The sequence below is a fragment of the Semicossyphus pulcher genome, unplaced genomic scaffold (genome assembly GCF_022749685.1).
Source record: "Semicossyphus pulcher isolate SPU_LCO1_2020_fin unplaced genomic scaffold, fSemPul1.0.p SCAF_12, whole genome shotgun sequence".
In the NCBI taxonomy this organism is placed as follows: domain Eukaryota; kingdom Metazoa; phylum Chordata; class Actinopteri; order Labriformes; family Labridae; genus Semicossyphus; species Semicossyphus pulcher.
The window spans coordinates 14,150,710-14,170,001 of record NW_027211626.1 but is presented as its reverse complement, the minus strand read 5'-3'; the positions used below and the strand labels follow the sequence as shown (position 1 = coordinate 14,170,001).

The following is a 19,292-nucleotide window of genomic DNA, read 5'->3' as shown; positions in this document are numbered from 1 at the left end:
CAACACAAATTACACAAATAGACTCTCATTAAAACAGCAACTACGACCATAATGTGATCCCTACAGCTGGATGCTACTTAGTTTAGTTTTGATGCTTTCGTTGTCAGGAACAGGGCAGCTGTGGCTCAGTGGTAGAGTGGGTCGTCTCTCAATCGAAAGGTCGGATGTTCCGTCACATGTTGAAGTGTCTGCAAGACACACCGTGTATGAATCATTGATCCTGATTGGAGATTGGCATCAGTGAATGTGTGTAGGGGTGAATGTGACATGTAGTGTAACAGCCCTTTGAGTGGTACATAGTGCAGTCATTTAACAGTGGAAACTGAGAAAGCATAAAGGCTTCCTAATGTGATGGATGACCCTAATACAACTGTTGCTAAATTAAATTAGTGAAACCGTTTTTATATGTTTCATGTGCAATTTTCTTTGACTGAAACATGTTGCATTGTAGCATTTTGCTCTGTTGCTGATGTTAGTTTGGTACACTACATGTCACAGGAACCTACAACTTTAAAAAGGTGTATAGTTAACACAATCGTCTAATTTATAGAAGCAGATGTATAAATTGTTCTGCATGCTGTTACAGTGATTCCAAGCTCGTCTTCAAATTAATGTCTCTTCTTCAGCTTTATGCATGTTACGTTAGAAATTCAGCTTTCAAATGTTTGAATGATAACATCATTTATTAATCTTTCCTGCCCCATTTAGCTTCATGTTTTACTCTACGTACGTTGATTGTGCGCGTCAGGCCTGTCTGTCTGAGTGTGTACAGTGCAGGTTTGTCTGTTTCCAGCTAAACACACCAACGGGTTCAACCTGCCAGACGGTTGACTCAGCAGACAGACAGCGCGTGTGTGTGTGTGTGTGTGTGTGTGTGTGTGTGTGTGTGTGTGTGTGTGTGTGTGTGTGTGAATGCATTTTAAAGTTGGCATCGCACAGAAAAATACAAGAGGCCTTTGTTTTTATAAACTCCTGCAGACAAACTTTGTGAACTTTGTGAGCTGCGTGCTATAGGCTACAATAATTGGTATACAAGCCATTTATAGATGACAATTTTAATACCTTTCATGTTACCATTAAATGTGTGACCCCTTATTATTGTGCACACTATGTGTACCATTAGAAACAATTATTTTTGATGCCCTTTCCCTTGTCTTTCTATAAAATTACAAGTAAGTCAGGGTAAAGGAAAAACAAGAGAATGAGCCGAGACTGTGAAATGTGGCCTTTCCATATATTCACTGTACCTGATTGTTAAGGCAACACATCTGATAAGGAAGACATAGTAATACATTTGCATAGTAAGCAGGATCTGCTTCATATGATCCCCTCTCTTCCACACACACACACACACACACACACACTGTCGCTTTGTGTTCATTACACTCAGTGCTGTGTAGATTTGTTTAAAGAGTAACAAAACCTCAGCACAGACGTGATGAAAGGGAACTATTTCTCCATAATTCAGAGGAAAGCTGCGGAGTTTAGAGCAAAAAGGCCGTTAGAGCAGTTTGAGCTGGACACCGCTTCCACCTAGTGGTCAGAGAGGGTAACTGCACGTGAGTACAGAAGGGACACCAACCTGAACTTGCACGGCTCTGCTGAAAGGTTCAATGTAGTGATGGAGTTATAGGAAAACTTGTCTAAGTAGTTATTTTTTATATATTTTGAGTTTTCTGCTCCATAAACAGGGCGATGACAGCAAACGGGTTACATCACAAACATCGAGACGAATAATATGACATAAAAAAAACTGCAACTGAAATTAAAGGACAAATATCATAAAATAAAGACATTAAAACAACAATAAATACATAAAACAGGGAAGTATGTCGTACTTAACCTTAAAGATCTACATCCACTGAACCATCACATGTAAGCAGTCAGTGTTACACACATATACTGTATTTGGAAAAGAGGTTGCACTATGTTGCAGTTAGCATGTTGTAGGCTAATACATGATTGTACCTCATGCTTGTATGATTTAAGAATTTTTGCTTAGCTGTGAGTTATTTATATTCTTTATTATATGGAGTTATCTTTGTTCAAGAGTGTGTTTTTTCATTTTCAAAGTGTGGCTTCTTGATTTTGCAGTCTTGTGCTCACATTGCCCCTGTTTGTGCTTAGATTTGCTCCTTTTCTGCTCAGAATGCTTGTACTCAAATATACTCAATTTCCCGCACTCCAGCTTCAACCCTGGTCCCCCATATTATTACACTTAATATGAGCTATTAAAAAGACCCATCTCATTCTGCAAACGTCAGCAGAGTGTAAAGACGCTTCTCTACCTCAGGTTTCACGTGCTCTGCTAAACACACCATGCATTACTATGAATGGTGTGTTTTATGATATTATAGCAATGAGACTTTTAACGACATCATCATGTTGGGAAAAGGACTTTTCCATCACACGTGAAAAATCCAGCTGCCGTCATGAAATGCAGCAGTCCCCTCAGGTGGGGTCAAAACTAGAGATAGACCGATATGGTTTTTTCAGGGCCGATACCGATTATTAGTAGTCAAGGAGGCCGATATTTGAAGCCGATATTCATTTGCAGTAAAAGTGAAAATATTGGCATCAAAATTTTGAATAATACAAACTCCAACACTTAACTTTGTTTAAATGCCTTTAAGCATATGCATCAGAGCCAAAATAACCCAGTTTAAAATTGATCTCTTATTGGCCGTCGGATTAAAAAAAAAAAAGAAAATTAAAAAAAAAAAGGCAGATGCCGATATGCGTCTAAATGCCAAATATCAGCGCCGATAATCGGCCTGGCTGATAATCGATCTATCCCTAGTCAGAACCAACCAACACATGATGACAACTATAAGACAACTTAATGTGTATACACACATTAAAAACACAAACAATAACTAACGTGTCCTTGTTTGGAACATAAACAACAAGCTAGGCACTCAGTGCAGCGCAAAGCATGATGGGCCATCGCTACTATAGCCTAGGTCGGATATATGACTCGGGCCTGAGGCAGATTTAGGAGTGAAAAGCTCACCTGCACAAATGTTCGTCCCATGCAAACCATATAGATGATATAAGTACTTCAAATCAGTATATTCTTATTAGAACATGAAGTAAGTCACCATAAAAATGACAAAAACTAGCCTTTCTCCATCCCCTCTCTGCCCCCCCTCCTCCTGATAACTTACACTAGACTGGTTTCCAAGCTGTGCACTCCCCTTGTTTGTCTGTTTTTCTCACCCACAGCAGTGGCAGCTGCTTGAAGTCTCTTCTTGCTTTGTTGCCGTTCTCTTGCTGCTTGATTAGCTCCTCCGCTCGCTCTTCAGACGCTGCTGGGTTTCAGCCAGAGCAATTCTGCAGTGAGAACATGCCACGGTATAATTTCACCACACAATGGGGTATGTGTCAGTGACCTTAAAGCTTCTGTATACACCATTTGTAATTTAGTGCACACTCGACTTGACACAGACACATGTAACTACTGGAATGGATCTGGAAGCCATGAATGCCATTAGCGGCTATAGCTTACAGAGAGTGTGTTAGAGTGAATGTACAATGAATATTTTTCCATATGATCATTGTGGGTGAAGGAATGACAGATGTCCTCACTCTTCTGTCGTGTTCGTCCTTCAGTTTGGTTTCACTTCCTCTTTATTGTTTCATGGATTTAGTCAAATAGTCAACCCTGAGCTCCTGATGACCCCTGGTGGTCCAAGTAAGATATTTCTTTTTCACTCATGTTCGCATAGTGAGGCATGTTAAGGAAGCAATGAGCTGAATTCCAGGCCTATAGAGTAAGAAGCAAACATTTAGAGCAGGTGGTAATTCTTCTCGAGGATTTATTCTATCATGTCTTGATCACATGCAAGAAAAAAGATAACTCATTGCAAAATGTCCTCTTAAATGTTGATCAGTTTTTAGCAGATTAACTAATTGCTTTCTCTACTGGACACTTTACAGCAATCAGTGCGTCGAGGACTGTAGCCTCTGTAGCTACATGGGGCGCCTGCTCTACTAACTGAGCTGAACCAGCACCCCTCTTGAATGCTGCGGTATAAAGTTCAAGGCCCATTCCCTTAAAAATATGCATTTCAAGAAATAAGAAAATGTGTAGTCACAATATCGTCAACAGTCGCAGCCTTTCAGTTTAAGCCGTAATGCTGTGCTGTATCTCTGGAGCGCTGCATGTTTTGTGCTGTGGAGCAGACAGCTGATCCCTGCTACCAAGGCTCCAGTCTGACTACCTAATACAGCCTCGAACTACAGTGTCTTTATGGAGACTGAATACAGTGAATCCATGTTGCATGATGTCTTCTTGTGATCATTAAGCCATATTTCTGTGTTAAAAACTGTTAGCCGTCAACTTATCCACATCCAATACATGGCTTTATTGAGCGTTTGTGGGGGTGTAATAGCTTAAAAAGAAAGAAGCCTAAAACACCACAACTTTTAAAAAATATGCAGCGAAATAAGGCCTTTTTCTATATTTAATAATTGAAACATTAAAAGTATTAACTAGTTCCTACTTGTTCTTAATAACAGACGGCTGATGATGCTGCAGAACTTGCAAGAAAAGGAGTGAAAGTTCCTCAGTTGGTTAGAAAGCAGATTTTCCAGGTGAATGTGAGTCGTTAAGGATCACTAGATGGCAGTGTAGCATAATGACACGGCTACATGTTCTGCAAGTCAAGGCAGAGTGGATATCAGAGTTCATACAGTGTTTGCACTCTGCATGCGTGCACGTGACATTTGAATGAATGACGTGGGGGAAGTGATATCTTAATCCCAGAACAAACACTGTCCTGGTCCCACTCATCTCCGCTCCCCGGGGCTTCACAGGCGACCCGTGTGCTGCAGAGGATTACATCAGGGAAATCAAAGAGTGCACATTTGCACATCGCCCACTGACATCAGCACACCAAGAACAGACACCGCAGAGTTAAGCCAATTGACCGCTTACACAGATCTCAACCTCTCCCTTTGCCCTCACATTAGGATCAGAGAGAGTGTGTGTGTGCGGGAATATACGTGTGTAAAGAAGAGAGAGAGAGAGAGAGAAGGAGGCCATCTTTCCCTTTAGTTTGCTGATGTTAATGTGCAGCTGTATGTACCCTACAGGAATGAAACTCCTCACTGATGAACTTTGAGTCACAGTGTGAACTTGTCAAAGACATCTGAGTTCGTTTGACCTGTACCTGCTCCTCTCTCGTCCTCCTCCGCAGTGAAACATCAGGCCTCTGAGCTCTGAACACTCCGGCTGTGTTCGCTTCCTCCTCGCCCGGCTCTTCTGGGAGCCGTGCAGCTGCTCCTGCACGCTGCCGCTGTTTGCTGAACTGGACTGAGTGAAGGCAGAGCGGAGGACGAGGCCGGCGCATGCTTCAATAATGCATGCATTCTGGAGGCCACCTCGGGACAGAGGCCGTTTTTAAAGATCCTCCTCGACCGACTCATGTACGGGAACTTATTAAAAATAGAAAAAGTGGTCGGACAAAACAGCACGCTTCGGCTGAGGGCCTCCAGAGCCCTGAGCCGGTTATTAACCAGCTAGGTACATCTTGCATGCACCTCTTAAGTAGATCCTCTCACAGACAATGAGTCGTGAATTTGAAACAAGAGTCTTATTAAACTTTCTCCCCCTTTTTTCCCTTCCAGATGGTTAATCTCCATCCAGGAGCGACTGTGACAAGCAAAACCTTTCAGATGGATTCAGGGAGCTGAATGTGTGAGGAGGGCGGTGGACAGTGGAAGCATGAGGAGGCTCAAATATGGCTTCTCGTACAGTGTGCAGGTATGTTCTTTAAAGGGGGATTTTTTTCTCCCATCATGCATTGTCTAAGCGTTAGTTGCACCTCCATCTAACCACTGAGCAGCTAGATCTGTGACCCCGCATAAAGCTTCCTTATCGTCTCATGTGAGCCTGAAATCAGGCTGAAACCGTTTGAGACATGTGAGTGGATCCAAAGTGGGGAACTGAAAGACTCACTGCCCGTGGCGTGTAACATGCCGGCCTCTCCTCCTGCGATGATTTAATGGCGGATCGCCGTAAGCGTTTTACTGTCCATTTACAGTGAATCCTTCTCTGTTGCCTTCTCTCTGTCCTCCTCCTCCCCCCTGCCCCGCTCGCCATAATAGGCAAGTTAAACTCTAAAAGGCCGCGCTCCAGCGGACACCATTATGCCTCCTCCTCCCCCATGCACCATCTTTCTCTCATACACACACACACAGCAGTCCGTCACTTGGCTCTTTGGCGGCCTCGGTAAAACTCTGGGTATCAGTTTTTAAAAATTAACCAGGGATCGGGGGTTCCATTTCACTCTCTGGCGTCTGAATCCTTCATCTAGCTCTAAATGGAGAAGCTGCTGCAGTGTTCCAACATCATTTGACTTTCATGCAATGAAACTTTAATGACTGTGCCCTGTACAGTGTGTGTATATATGCAGTACGTGTGTGTATGACTCTGGCCTGTGATGTCCCTGTAGTGCACGCCTGTATGTATGTTCATGCTTGCTTTGACAGTAGCCGCAGCAAAAGGAGGATTTGACAGAGAAGTTAGACATCCCAGCTCAAACACAGGGGCTGGATTTTATCTTGAGATTGTGGCCAATCAGAGCTGTCACTAGTGGGTAAAACCACTGAGAACACTCGGCTGGAAACACTGGTGCTTCCATCCAAACACACACATGCTGAGCAGCTAAACATTGGTCAGTATATTTTCAAAAATACCAAAAATGTCAGGCTGAAATTTGGGGAAATCTTGTCATTTAATGTCGAGCAGGGACTATGAAAACTGTTTAGTCAAACAACGTGAATTTTGGCCCTCTTTGCCTTCCATTTCTGTCACTCTGACTTTGAGAGAATCAGATGGGAAACACATTTGGGGTCATGTTACTTCCCCAAACGTCCGCTAGATGGTAGTCGAGGAACACGTTTCTCTCTGCCCCGCTCAGCCCTGCAGTGTGTCCGGCTCTGCACCTGCCTGTGCGCCCGCTGTCCCCCTCACACTGCCCCCTCACTGTTTCCTCTGGTCGGGGCTGTTTGTGGGGCACCCCGGGTAATCCATGCCACTGCTTTGTAAATGGAGGTTAAATTGATAAGGACACCAAGGCCCCGGTCAATCCCCGACCTGTTGTTAAGTGCACGAGCGCATAAAGGAGGGGTGTCGACTAAAATATCATTAGAGTGTCACATATGTGGTCAAAAAAGTGCAAACTTTACGGTGAAATACATATTTTTTTAAAATGGCTCCAAGTGTGAAAACAGATAAAGCACATGATGATTGGTCAAATTATTTTTATTCATTCTGTAACACTTAAATAAATGTACACCAAATAGTTTACTTTGGTCAAACTATCAAACCATCAGCATGTGAGGCTTTTTCCTTCGGTATTAGTCCGCCAGAAAAGCATACAGGGGAAAACACGCCCGTTCCAGGTGTTTAATTTAGAGCAAAAATCTTTAACTCTAAGGGCATTAAAAAAATTAATTAATCAGGTTTTATTTGTATTTATTTTTTGTTTGTTTGTTTGTTTCAGAAACCAAGAGAAAAACAGAAGCCCAATATAGTGTCTTGTTTAGAAGGATAAACAGTCAATAAGTTTATAATAAATAAAAAAGGCAAATAGCCTGTCATTACGCCGATTTACTGTGTTGACCTGGAACCATCGTTTCCGGCCAAAATCACAGGGACTTTAATCTCTTATGGTTCTAATCTTAATACTTAAAGAAAAGAAGCGGGCTGGTGTATGCGTGTTTGGTGTGTGGGCACAGCGGGACCGGGTGTCCATGTCCAGGTTCATCCGGTGCTTTCAGAACCAGAGCAGGCAGGAGCTCCAGCTGACGGACAATAGCCTTCAGCATCAGACCAGGAAACAAACAATCACCAATTCATGGAAGGAAAAAAGGGGGAGCAGAGGGGATGGGGGGGTGGACGAGTCACCAAAAACGCACCAAGTCTGAGAGCAGGACGGAGTCTGTTTCAGAGGTTTCTTTACAGATGCAGTGAGAGCAGAAACGTGTGAATGCAATACGGCTGCAGAGAGGAAGGAAAGGTGTATTTATTTAATATTTTTATTTTTAATTTAAATGATCTCCTATAAAATCCAAACAGATTCCTTGTTGTGATTGTGCTCAAAATAGTGCACTTTGATTTGGCACAGCTGGTTAAAAGTTGGCTATTAAAGTGGTGCGTAATAATCCTTAATCAAAACATGAGTCAAAAAAGAAATCCATAATATGGGGGATTTCAGATTAATTATCAGTGTAGCTTTATTCTGAAAATCAACACCCTTCCCTTTTATTTTTTGGCACACGGTGTGTGCTGACATCAGTGCCGTACCATGCCGTGCCACGCTAAGAAGAAGGCCTGAGAACGACGGTAGAAAACACAGGTGCTGGGGCTCTATTTAAGCTGCTCAGCCCTCTGTCCACTCGGTGTGCACAAGGCGAGAGATCACAGCCTGCACCCAGAGCCCCCACCCCACCCCAACGCACACACACACACAACCTCCATATGTGCTGTCCGTGTAACGCTGTGCGCGCGTGCACGAGTGTGTGTGCGTAGGGGGGGTCATGTCCGCTTGAGTAAGCCAGAGTTGGGTTGCTTTCATGTTATGCTTGTTTTAAAAAGATGAGGCTTGTGCAATGGCAGTCCACACTAATCAGCATTACACTGAAGTATTTCTTCAAGCCCCCCCACCACACACACACACACACACACACACACACACACACACACACACACACACACACACACACACACACACACACACACACATACACTCAGAAACACCTCCCACCCAACCTGCCTATGAAAGAGAGAGAGTATGATCCCATCTGTGTATACACGGTAGCCTACATATAATGAACGCTCACACACTCTGATCCTGTATCACTGCCTCCTGCCTTATGTGACCTCCAAATTACCATTTAATAGAGTGTGTGTATGTGTGTGATAAATGGTGAGTGTGTGAGACAGAGGCTGTATATGTGAGAGTGTGTATGTGCTGGGGTTTTTTAGGGGGGGGTGGACAACAAGCAGCAGGTGTATGGCGCCTGGCATTTTGGTGAAAAACGCGCACATTTTACGCACGACGGGCACGGGGACACAGAATGGAAATTACACACAAGAGTCCAAATGTCACACTTCTCATGATGTTGGCCTGCTTGTAACCACGCAAAGGACCTCATTATCAAACATTAACAAACACTTTATTTACTTTTTAAATTATTTATTGAGTTTTATTGCAGTTTTTTCCTCTTTAATCCCTTTAATTTCACTAAAATTGCGTAAAAATGTGCCTAAAATGTTTTCCAGGATAGCTGTGATTTAAAGCTGAAAATGTGATGTGTAATTAATGCAGCCTCGGATCTATTGGCCTTTTTTATTTGCTGCTAATATTTCCAATATAAAAGGAGAACGGTAGCTCTCAGTCTAAGATGCAAAATGGAAAGTCACGATCACGTAACTTAGTTGAAATTGCTGCAGCCCTGCTTCTTACCTATTGCAGACAGGAGCAAGTGAGAGCAGAAAGTTTAGTCCAAAGGGCCCCGCTCATTCCTGCACTGACAGCCGCGCTGCTGAGGCTACAGGGAAACTGGTGCTCTTTGGCTGCTGCATGAATACACACCAATAGGAAAGTTGTGTTCAGTTAACCGGTGAAATCCGAGAAAAAACAGGGCAGGGCAAGTATTTCTCACCGCCAGACTCCGGCTTAATAGTCCCCCCCTCCTTCCTCTTGTTCCCTATAGTTGGACTGACAGTGCCTGTTTTAACTTCGGCGTACGAGAAGTGTTAGTTAGGAATGTAAAGGAAGGTAAACTCTGACCTCTGAGCGGATATTTACGCGTAAAAACACATTCGCTTGTGCTTCTTCTCTTTAAATCACTTTGACTTCAAATCTGGAAGCTACATAAAAACTAATCGTCTTTGTGTTGTTGACGTTCAGCTTGACGTTCATGTAAATCTCGTTTGACAGATGCACCAGCTCACATAAACGCAAAACAACTTAAAGGGAGAGAAGAAAAACATGCGCGTCTCCATTGTTGCCGCACTTGTCTCACATTCTCGTTTACTCTCATGTAAGTATCACACACACAGATTACTCCTCGCTAAGTTCCTTTGTCTGGTGATCCATATTTGAGTTGACAGATCACGAACACGAGCTCCCCCACTGTTAATGACCCCAGCCAGCAACAGATAGACTCACACTTAGAGCACTTTTTTTTGTTACTAGTGCTGCTCTGGCCCACATATGTTTACAGCGAGGATAATCATGAACCTGTTTACATGCAGCTTATTTACATGTGCCGTAAGATCATCACTGTGGTGTTTATATAATCATGACTGTGGTGTGTCTCTGGTGTCATATCCCAGCGTAAAATTCCTGTAATATTTCTTAAACACATAGTTGGCAGGAGGATTTGTGGGAATCTGTTTAAAATATTTGCGTAACTTGCGCGTGAAGGAGCGTAAGAGGAGAGATTTCAAACCCATTATTCCATACGCACATATTAATTTACATATTTTTTCCTTTGTTGGTTAAATTTATATCTGCATGTTTAAGCTACACACTGTTTTACAGCTTTGGATAATGAATGTAACGCAGCGCAAATGAAGCCCATTCATCGCTTGTTTTGTATTCATGAGTCTCTATCTGAGGCTCCATCTCTCAGATATACAGCCCTAATCCTCGTGTCCTCCTTTGCCGATAAAAAATGCTCTTCAGTTTACGATTAATTTAATCTCAATCATAGCCGGGACTTGTCGCAGCCAATAAAACTTGTGGAGTGCGTAAATGGAGAGGTGGGGGGTGGGTGTGTGATAAGGGTCTGGTGGTGCGGCGGTGCCATGGCCCCTCGGTGCTCTTGATAGGGCCTATCTGTCTCTGGCAGGCCGGTTTAAGACCCGGGAAGGGTTTAAAAAATATGATACAGATTGACTTCAGCTGCGATCGACTGCCAATGAGCGCGAGGGAGGGATGGTTTGTTTCAGGCAGGCAGCTGAGCTCTGCGTTTGTCTGCATTCTGGCCTCGGTTATTTCAGGATCACAGGCCCTTTGAGTCGAATGGCTGCAGCAGTTTGACACGCTTGTTATTGTGTTTTGATTGGTATCCGTCTGTGGGAGACTTATGGCTAATGCGCACGTTTCATCCAGTGCGAGCCTGATAACATTTGTGGAGAAAAAAACCCCACTTAATCCACAGTCAGATCTGCTACTAAATTTACTTTCTCAAGACAAATTCAACTTTCTCAAGCTGATTTTCAGATTTGGAGGACTGGGTGTCACTCTGCCACAAGAAAACACATTTAAACAATTGTTTCATGAGCTGTGACTAATATTAAGTTGCTTTTACGCAACCGTGTCCCTGACCAACCAGATTAACAGATGAATAAAATAGGAATGTTTTTATATGAGCACTGGTTTCCTGGTCTCTCTTCTGGCCGTTAAAACCCCATTTCAGTCTGTTTCGCTTGCGCCTTTTCTCTCACACACACCGCCCATAGAATCTCAGATTTAAGCTTTTCACAAAATTGCCAAACATCCTGCAGAATTATCTAAACATCCTGTTTTTCTCTGACACCACAGCAGGCTGAAAGAAGCAGCGCTGCACTTGTTGGAGACACAAAAGTCTCACTTTCAGTATTCTCTTTAAAAAATCAAGCCGTAGCTCTTTGTGCCAGGCTCCACTCTCTCTAAAAAAAAAAAAAGTCCTGCGCTCTCCCTGCGCCAAACAGCAGCATCTGTCCCACTTTGTGTTGCTTTAAACTACAACTCTAACAGAGGCTCGACGCGTGTAACGCACTTTCCTACAGTTAACAGCGCGCCGTATTTACGTGGATAATTCCTTTGCGCTGCTTCCAGGAGGAAAAATCTTTTGCGCAAGTGTTTCCACCAAAAAACTATACCTCCTGCAACAGTGTCCTATAGCGAAATGTGCCCCAGTCTGCAGCATAATTGGTTGGGGATTTAGATGGAAAGGGACTGCAGGAGAGAAAGCTTTTTTTTTGGAGGGGGGAAATGGTTCTCGTCCGAGGAAGAAAAGCTCTTTTCAGCGGGCCACAATGGGAGATTGGGACAGGGGAGGAGTCCCATCGTGATTAGCCCATTTAATGGCGCGTTTACTTAATTTCTGTATTCACTAGCAACGGTAAACAAAAGGGGAAATAGCACTCACATTTTTAAGTGCTGCATGACGTTGACGTTTGCCAGAATTTATGGAGCATACAGAAACACTCATATAGGACGAGTTTACCTACATTATCCGTCTTTTAAAGACATACACATTACTTCTTCTGTAAATAAAATGCACAACATTTTGTCAACACTTTCCGGAAATAAAACCCCAAACACATTTAAGTGACTCTTTAACCTGGCCCGGGTTAACGCGCGAGCCCTGATGAGCATTAATGCTTCCACAATCCAATAATGAGCCGATATGAACATGTGTTCAGCCACTTAGAAACGTCCTTATCCGTAATCGGATGGAGAGACACACACATCACGGGACGAGGTATAGCAAATTGAATAGTGTATTTGATTTAGAAATGCTGTATGGTACATTAACATAATAACCACGCAAGAAAAGAAACAGTGAATAATGTAAATAAGCGCTTTGGGCGACCCTGGGGCGGCACAGAGGAGGAGAGGAGGAGGGGAGGGGGCAGCCTGCACTTGAATAAACGTAATAACAAAGCTATTCCACTTTTCATATTATTTCTCATCACTGGCAACATATGTCATTATGAAAAGGAACAAAAACGCCTAGAGCACTGGAGGTGTAAGTTTTGACAAATATTTTATGTAGGAACACCAAGTCAAGAAAAGTGAGGGAGGGATAGAAAAGAGGATGAGACGGAGGGGAGAGCAATAATTATGTACAGGCAATATTTCTACACGTATATTACACACCGGGAGGATGATCGCATTATTTGAGATATACATAATTCAATATAAAATTTTGAAAATAAAAATAAAAATCTGATACAGTCATAAACGACATTATTTTTTTTTTGTTTGACCATGTACCCCACACAGGCAGTGACAGAAGTGTATTTAAAAAAGGTGCTTACGACTTAAAATGATTGTCTGATGAACACAAAGTAAAAAAACAAACAAAAACAGGATTGCATCTTGTCTGCGTGGCGTCATCATCATCATCATCATCATCACTTGGACTAAAAACGGAGATGGTAAGGGGGGGGGGGGGGAAGCGACGAAGACACCAAGACGATCTGTTTTTATTCCCTCTGATCGATGTTCCTGATGGAGAATCTTGCACTCAGGTTATTTTCCCTGATTACAAAATAAAAAATAAAAAAAGACATCATGCAAGTAGTCTAGTAGTAGAAGTGGTGGTGTTGTTGGTGGTGTGGGGGTATGAAGAGGAGGGGGGAGGCGTGGGTCCTTTGAAAGCGCTTTTAATAAAAAAAAAACAAAAAAAAACGACGTGCTTTTATCTCTTTTATTTTAATATTTATATCAATCGGTCCTTTTTTCATCCGCGATATTTCATAAGTCTTTTTTTCTTCCTCTCAGGTCCATTTTCCCTGTAAATATTTCTCTTTTTGTTTGTTTTTGTGTGTGTTTCTTCTCCTCCCTCCCTCCGTATCATACATCGCACTCCGAGTCACTGGATGTGACGGAGAGGATGGACGTCCCAGTGTCGACTCTCTCTGTCATGCTCGAAACGCTGGTGGTGGGACTGGCCGCGGTCGAAGGCGACTCCGCCGAGCTGTGAGGGGTGAGACCGGCCTCCGAGAGCGACCTCATACCGCTCGGTCCTATTGCTTGGTGCTGGAGCCTGGAAGAAGAAAAGAAGCGCGGAGGAGAAGGAGGAGGGTGGGGGAAAGAAGAAGAAAAAAAATGAGAGAAATGGCAATTAGACCTGAGAATGTCCCCCTTTTCCCCTCCTCCTCCTCGTGCAAAATAGGGGTGCAAACTCGCCTTTTCTTTCCCCCTGCCGGCCCCAGCCATGCATGCATGCTTTTATCAAATAGCCAGCTTTCAGGGGACAAAACACAGCACTATTTAGACTGCGAGATGTTGAAGAAATGTAATGGGGTTTTGTTTTTTTCTCTTCTGCAAAAGTAAGCATGCTCAGCGCGGGACTGGGATTTAAATGACAAGTCATAGCAGTAGGTTAAAATGAGCTTTAAATCCACCGTGGTGTATTTTCTAAAAGCAGGATGACATTCTGTTCACAACCAGTCTGAGTCTGTCTCACTTTTATTCTGCTTTTAGCTGCATTTGCTCTACTTTTATTATTAGTCCTCCTCGCTGCATGCGCAGTTTGATTCGCCTCCTCGAACCTCCGTGACCCTGCAGCTTTAAAACCAAATTATTATTGTTTACCAAAAATAAAAAAAAATAGGCCTTTTGTCCCTGTGCATAATGTCACGAGGCTTTGACACACATGTATGTCAGTCTGATGGAAGTGCAAGCGTATGAATGAGTGACGTGGGGACCCAGGTTTTACTCCAATCATCCTAAATGTTGATCTGCAATCCACTCATGATAATAAGTGCATCACGGCGGGATAATGTCAGGCTGGAAATATATCTCTTCATTTAGCAGAAAGATTAGAAAGGCGTTCATATGGCTTAGTCCTCTCCGTGATATTTTCTAATCAATTATAGCATTCCACTGGAATGATACCACACTTAATGTCTGCAGAGGCTTTTTTTCTTTTAATACGCATGCTCATTTTAGCCAAGTAATATCAATAATATCTGTGTTATCCTCTGAGATCATCTGTGTGCAACAATGCTGAGTAACATGTCCAAATGACAAACGCACTGGAGCTTCTGCACGCTGTGTGCCTTTAATAAATCATAACAGAGCTTTGACAACTAAACAATAATATTTAGCATTTTTGCAGCACATAATAATTTCAGGTGTATTTAAAGGTGCAGATAAAATCGGTTTTGACTGAACAGATATTAAAACTAATCTAGTTCTGTTAATTTTAAACCTTTTAGTGATTAAAAATAATCCATAAGGCTGCGTGAACGAGCATCAGCTGGATAGTTTAAATTCTATAAATAAGTGAAGCATATTAAAGTATATTTTTATCTCCTTTTGACGTGTTATCTGCACACTTTCTCTCTGACGGGAAAGATAAACAAGCTGCTTCTAACACTGCACACTTTGTATTCAGCTGTCCGCTTTAACAGCTGTCCACTCTGTCTCTATATTATTATTGTGTTTTATTGGGATATCTTTAAACAAAAACAGTTTGTGAGTTTGAACATTTTTAGTGTTTTATTATTTATAATAATTCCATATTCTGTTTAAAATACCTGCAAAGTTTAAAAACACACCCAGCGAAGATGTTTGAGCAGCTCGGCTAACTGGAAAATAATAAATCATATTTTTAAATGACACTTTTTGCTGTTTTCATCTGCGAGAGCACCAGAGAGTCTTTTCTCTGTTCATCCTGTTTTCACTTCATAACAAAAATGTCGGCGCAGCCTGCTCCCTCCCCCTGCGCGCAGACTCGTCTTTTTCCTAGACAGTCTCTGTCCGTAACCTCAACTACATGTTTAATGAAAACTCCTCTTTTATGTTTAATTAAAGCGTTTTACGCAAACTTTCCAACATTCTTGTTGTTTGACAGAGAGGACACAATAAAAAGGCACCAACCTGTTTTTGGCCGCCGCGGCTCTGTCTCGTTGCCTCCGGTTTTTAAACCAGTTTCCGACCTGTGTAGGAGTGAGTCCAGTGGCTTGAGCCAGTTCCCTTTTCTTGCTGGGGTTTGGATAGGGGTCCTGAAGGTACCACTCCCTCAGCAGGCTCCGTGTCCGCTCTTTGAAACAGTGCGTCTTCTGCTCGCCGTCCCAGATGGTTCGAGGCAGCGGAAACTTCTTCCGCACCCGGTACTTATCGACCGGTCCGAGGGGACGCCCGCGCAGCTTCTCGGCCTCCTGGTAGTGTGCTTCCAGCCACATGGCCTGCAGTTTGCCGTGCGAGTCCTTGGTGAACTTGTGGTTCTCCAGGATGTGGTAGAGGTCTCTGAAATTCCCCGTGTGGAACGCCACCACGGCCCGGGCGCGCAGGATGGACTCGTGCTTGTTGATCGCTTCGCACGCTCCCGGAGCCACCGGCAAGGACCAGAGGAAGCGGCCCAGCCGTTCGATGTCCCCGGTCTCCTCCAGCGTCTCGCAGACGCTCGCCACCTGCTCCGGGGAGAAGTTGAGGGTCGGTAGCTGAAACATGGACAAGTCTTCTGGAGACCTGGTGGTGGGAGCGCTGTTCGCCAGGAGCAGAGGGCGATCAGCGAAGTTTGGCAGGAAGAAATGGGAGGGATAAAGCTCTAAAGGCGATCTGAAAACCATGGAAATGACCTGAGAGAAAAGAAAATTATCGAGAAAAGGGAAAAACCGAAAAAACACGGCCAGTAAAAAAGATTGAATGATTCAATGGCTATCGCCTAATGACACCAGCCTCATAATATCTCCCCCCTAAATCCGCCGTTGAGTGTAGCATTGAAACATTTTGTTTCCCTTTTCTATTGGTCTTCTTGGTGTCGTTGTAGCGTTGTCATGGCAGCCCTGCCAATCACTGTCAAGCGTGCCAATCATTAGCCAGTACGTAGCGCGAGGCTTTCACCACTTGTGCAGCACGCACGGGGGGTTATCAGAGTCTCCGATCTCCACAGCAACCCTCCCACCGCACCGCGCGCATCAGGCACAAGCCAATGCTCGCCTATCTGCTGAATGGAATGAGCAATTAGAGGGTGGAATATTATTGCGATCTTAACGAGGCTCGTTAAAGCTAAAGAAGATATGTAGACTGGAGATGCTTAGCAGAGCCGGGGAGGGAGGGAGGCAGAGGGAGCTTTAAAAGGGGGACAAATGGACAACCAATGACTGCAACTCCGGAGTAACGTTTCGAATAGAAGCGAGTCAATCTGTACATTATTTTTGTACAGTTTTTCCTGTATTAGCTACTTTTTATCGCTTTTATCAGCGCATTCATTTCCGTGCGCGGAGAAGGGGAGGCGGTGCGTTTTCTCCCCTTCCATGTGTGTTATCACTTTCCTCTCTCTTGTTTTCTGAAAGATCACATTATGAGACAATCTTATAACATGTTGGCTTCCCTGGATCGATGTCTTTTTTAAAGAAGTGCATGTCGGCAGTTTTCTGACATGCTGTGAGCATGTCTTTGCTCGGGCTCGCTGCTGATGTCTGGTCACTGTGTGTGTGTTTGCCGGGTGCTGGTCCGGGTGCAGGCTGCAGTGTGATGCCGCTCCCCCTCCTGCTGTCCCCGGCCTTGCCTCTGGGACACTGGGCGCTGCCCTGGCCCCCTGCCCGCTGCCTCCTCTCCAAACCAACACAATTTATTGTTCCAAATGAATATCGATGCGCAGCAGTGTGTTGATCAAACAAAGGTCATGGCGTTTTAGTTCCAAAACTAATTTGCCAATGGCATCGCCCTCTTGATGCCACCAGTTTATCACGGGGTTTTGTGTTAGTCCAGCCCTCTAATTAATACCATTAGTATAGGAATTACAATCAAATGGCAACATGAAAGCTTCTTGGGGACATAAAAGCAGTTTTCATGTATTTGATCTAGTGGTAAGGACACGATCCATGTCCACATCCAGTCACAGGACTCGGCTTATAGCAGTAGCCGCGGCGGTGTGATTTTCATGTTTATGGCTAAAACGGCTTCATATTTAGACAGGGCTTATAGGGTGTTAAAATAGTGTGAGTTCACTCTAACGCGAACAGTACTCACATTGTGAAAGGGCCGTGTACAAGGCGTAGCATCTAGACTCCACTTAATCCGCCCTCAATAAAGCTGACATAATGATCCTAAGCCGCCTTTCTACAAAATCATTCAGGAATTCAAAACTTTTCCTTCCCTCTCTCTCAGATTTGCACATTCTCCGGGGCTGGCCGATAGACCACCGACTTCAAGCCTGCAGGGACAGTGAGTAGACCAGACCCACATGCATGTAAAGCCCATCTTACCTGTTTGTGTTCATCATTTCACCCTGGATGACATACTTTACCAACTGAGGATGCGAGCGTGCAATTACGCGCGTTTGCGCACTTTTACGCATCAGTGTTTTGGGGTAAAGATGGCCACTTGCTTTCCTGCACCCGTGCACGCGGGTTGTGCGAGTGTCTATACGTCTAGGTGATACAGACAGAGCAGGGGTGGTGATGATCTTGTTGCAGGGTCAGGCGTTTGGTTTCTGCTCGTCTTTTGGGAGTGCGTGCGTGCGTGTGAGGGGGTAGGGTGGTATCTGGGATCAAACCTATCCACTGCGCTGCTGTTCGAACCTCAGGAGAACTAATTCCAAGTGGCACTTGAATTGGTCCCGTTGGAAAGCGCTGTGGACTGGAAATGAAGCCTGGTATTTTCATGCTGGTGTTAAAACTAACCTCCTAGCCTAAACCCCCTCTTACTCTCTCTCTCTCCCTGTCTCTCTCTCTCTCCCACACGCACGCATACACACGCACGACCCCAAAATTAAGTAGAGAGTGCAGGCTTAGCAGCACTACTCCGAATATGCAAAGCCTCCTACCTGCCCAGGTTCCTCGGTGCACCAATTTAGGTGATCACCATTCAAGCCGAGGCTGCAGGTATTATCCAGCATTATGTTTTGGAGGGAGTAGCCCTCGCAGGCAATTCGGAAATCACTCCAAGAAGAGACTAGAGGTGAAATGTAAAACCTGAATGGGGATTGAGGGGGAAAGAGCCACTGGTAATTCACATTCTTTTACATGGCTTTTGTTTACGTTAAGCATGTAATTAACACCCCCCAAACAAGTTTATTCACCTGCCTAATTGTGTGTTTATCCGAGGGCTTGCTGAATGTTCGGAGCAGCGGGGGACTGGGGCTCTGAATGCACGTGGAGCATTTAGCGTCTTCTCCGTTTACTTACTGCCTAAACCTGCAGACACGACAACACAAACAGCATTCTGCACGCTGAAACACTCATAATATGTTGCTCAAATAGACACAAACTGTGTTTGCACCTACACCTCTCCTCCTGTGTGACTTTATTTATGTTAATTTATTGTAAAGCAACTTTGTTGTCACATAACTTTTATATAAATAAAAGTTTCTGTCAAATAAATGCTACAAATCGTTCCCTTCAACATTTCTTGTAGCACGCAGCGAATATAAAATCTAATTACCATATTGGTTAATTGCCAATTAGTCAGTTATTTTCATTATCAGTCTGTTCCAATAAGGGCAGCAAATAAACAAAGCTGATGTTACGTCATGTGCGGGAGTGAGAGAGGGAGAGAGAAGAGAGGACCGGATGAGAGAAAGAAAGATAAAGGTGTTGACTGGAA

At 43.8% G+C, this 19,292-nt stretch overlaps 1 protein-coding gene across 1 annotated transcript; it reads right to left on the bottom strand.

Annotated features, from left to right (window-relative positions):
* Window positions 1–12,757: 12,757 nt before the first annotated feature.
* Window positions 12,758–16,478, bottom strand: six3a (SIX homeobox 3a). Its single transcript, XM_069658486.1, has 2 exons — window positions 15,621–16,478; window positions 12,758–13,779 (listed from the first exon to the last, which is right to left on the bottom strand). The coding sequence occupies exons 1-2, from the start codon at window positions 16,310–16,312 to the stop codon at window positions 13,587–13,589; spliced, it is 885 nt and encodes a 294-aa protein (XP_069514587.1). The 5' UTR covers window positions 16,313–16,478; the 3' UTR covers window positions 12,758–13,586.
* Between the last annotated feature and the right edge of the window lie 2,814 nt (window positions 16,479–19,292).

Excerpts from the sequence above, each read along its gene's own strand:
- six3a (XM_069658486.1), bottom strand. The coding sequence starts at position 16,312 with ATGGTTTTCAGATCGCCTTTAGAGCTTTATCCCTCCCATTTCTTCCTG. Across the intron at positions 13,780-15,620 it reads GCCGCGGCGGCCAAAAACAG|GCTCCAGCACCAAGCAATAG; the intron begins GTTGGTGCCTTT and ends TTCTTCTTCCAG.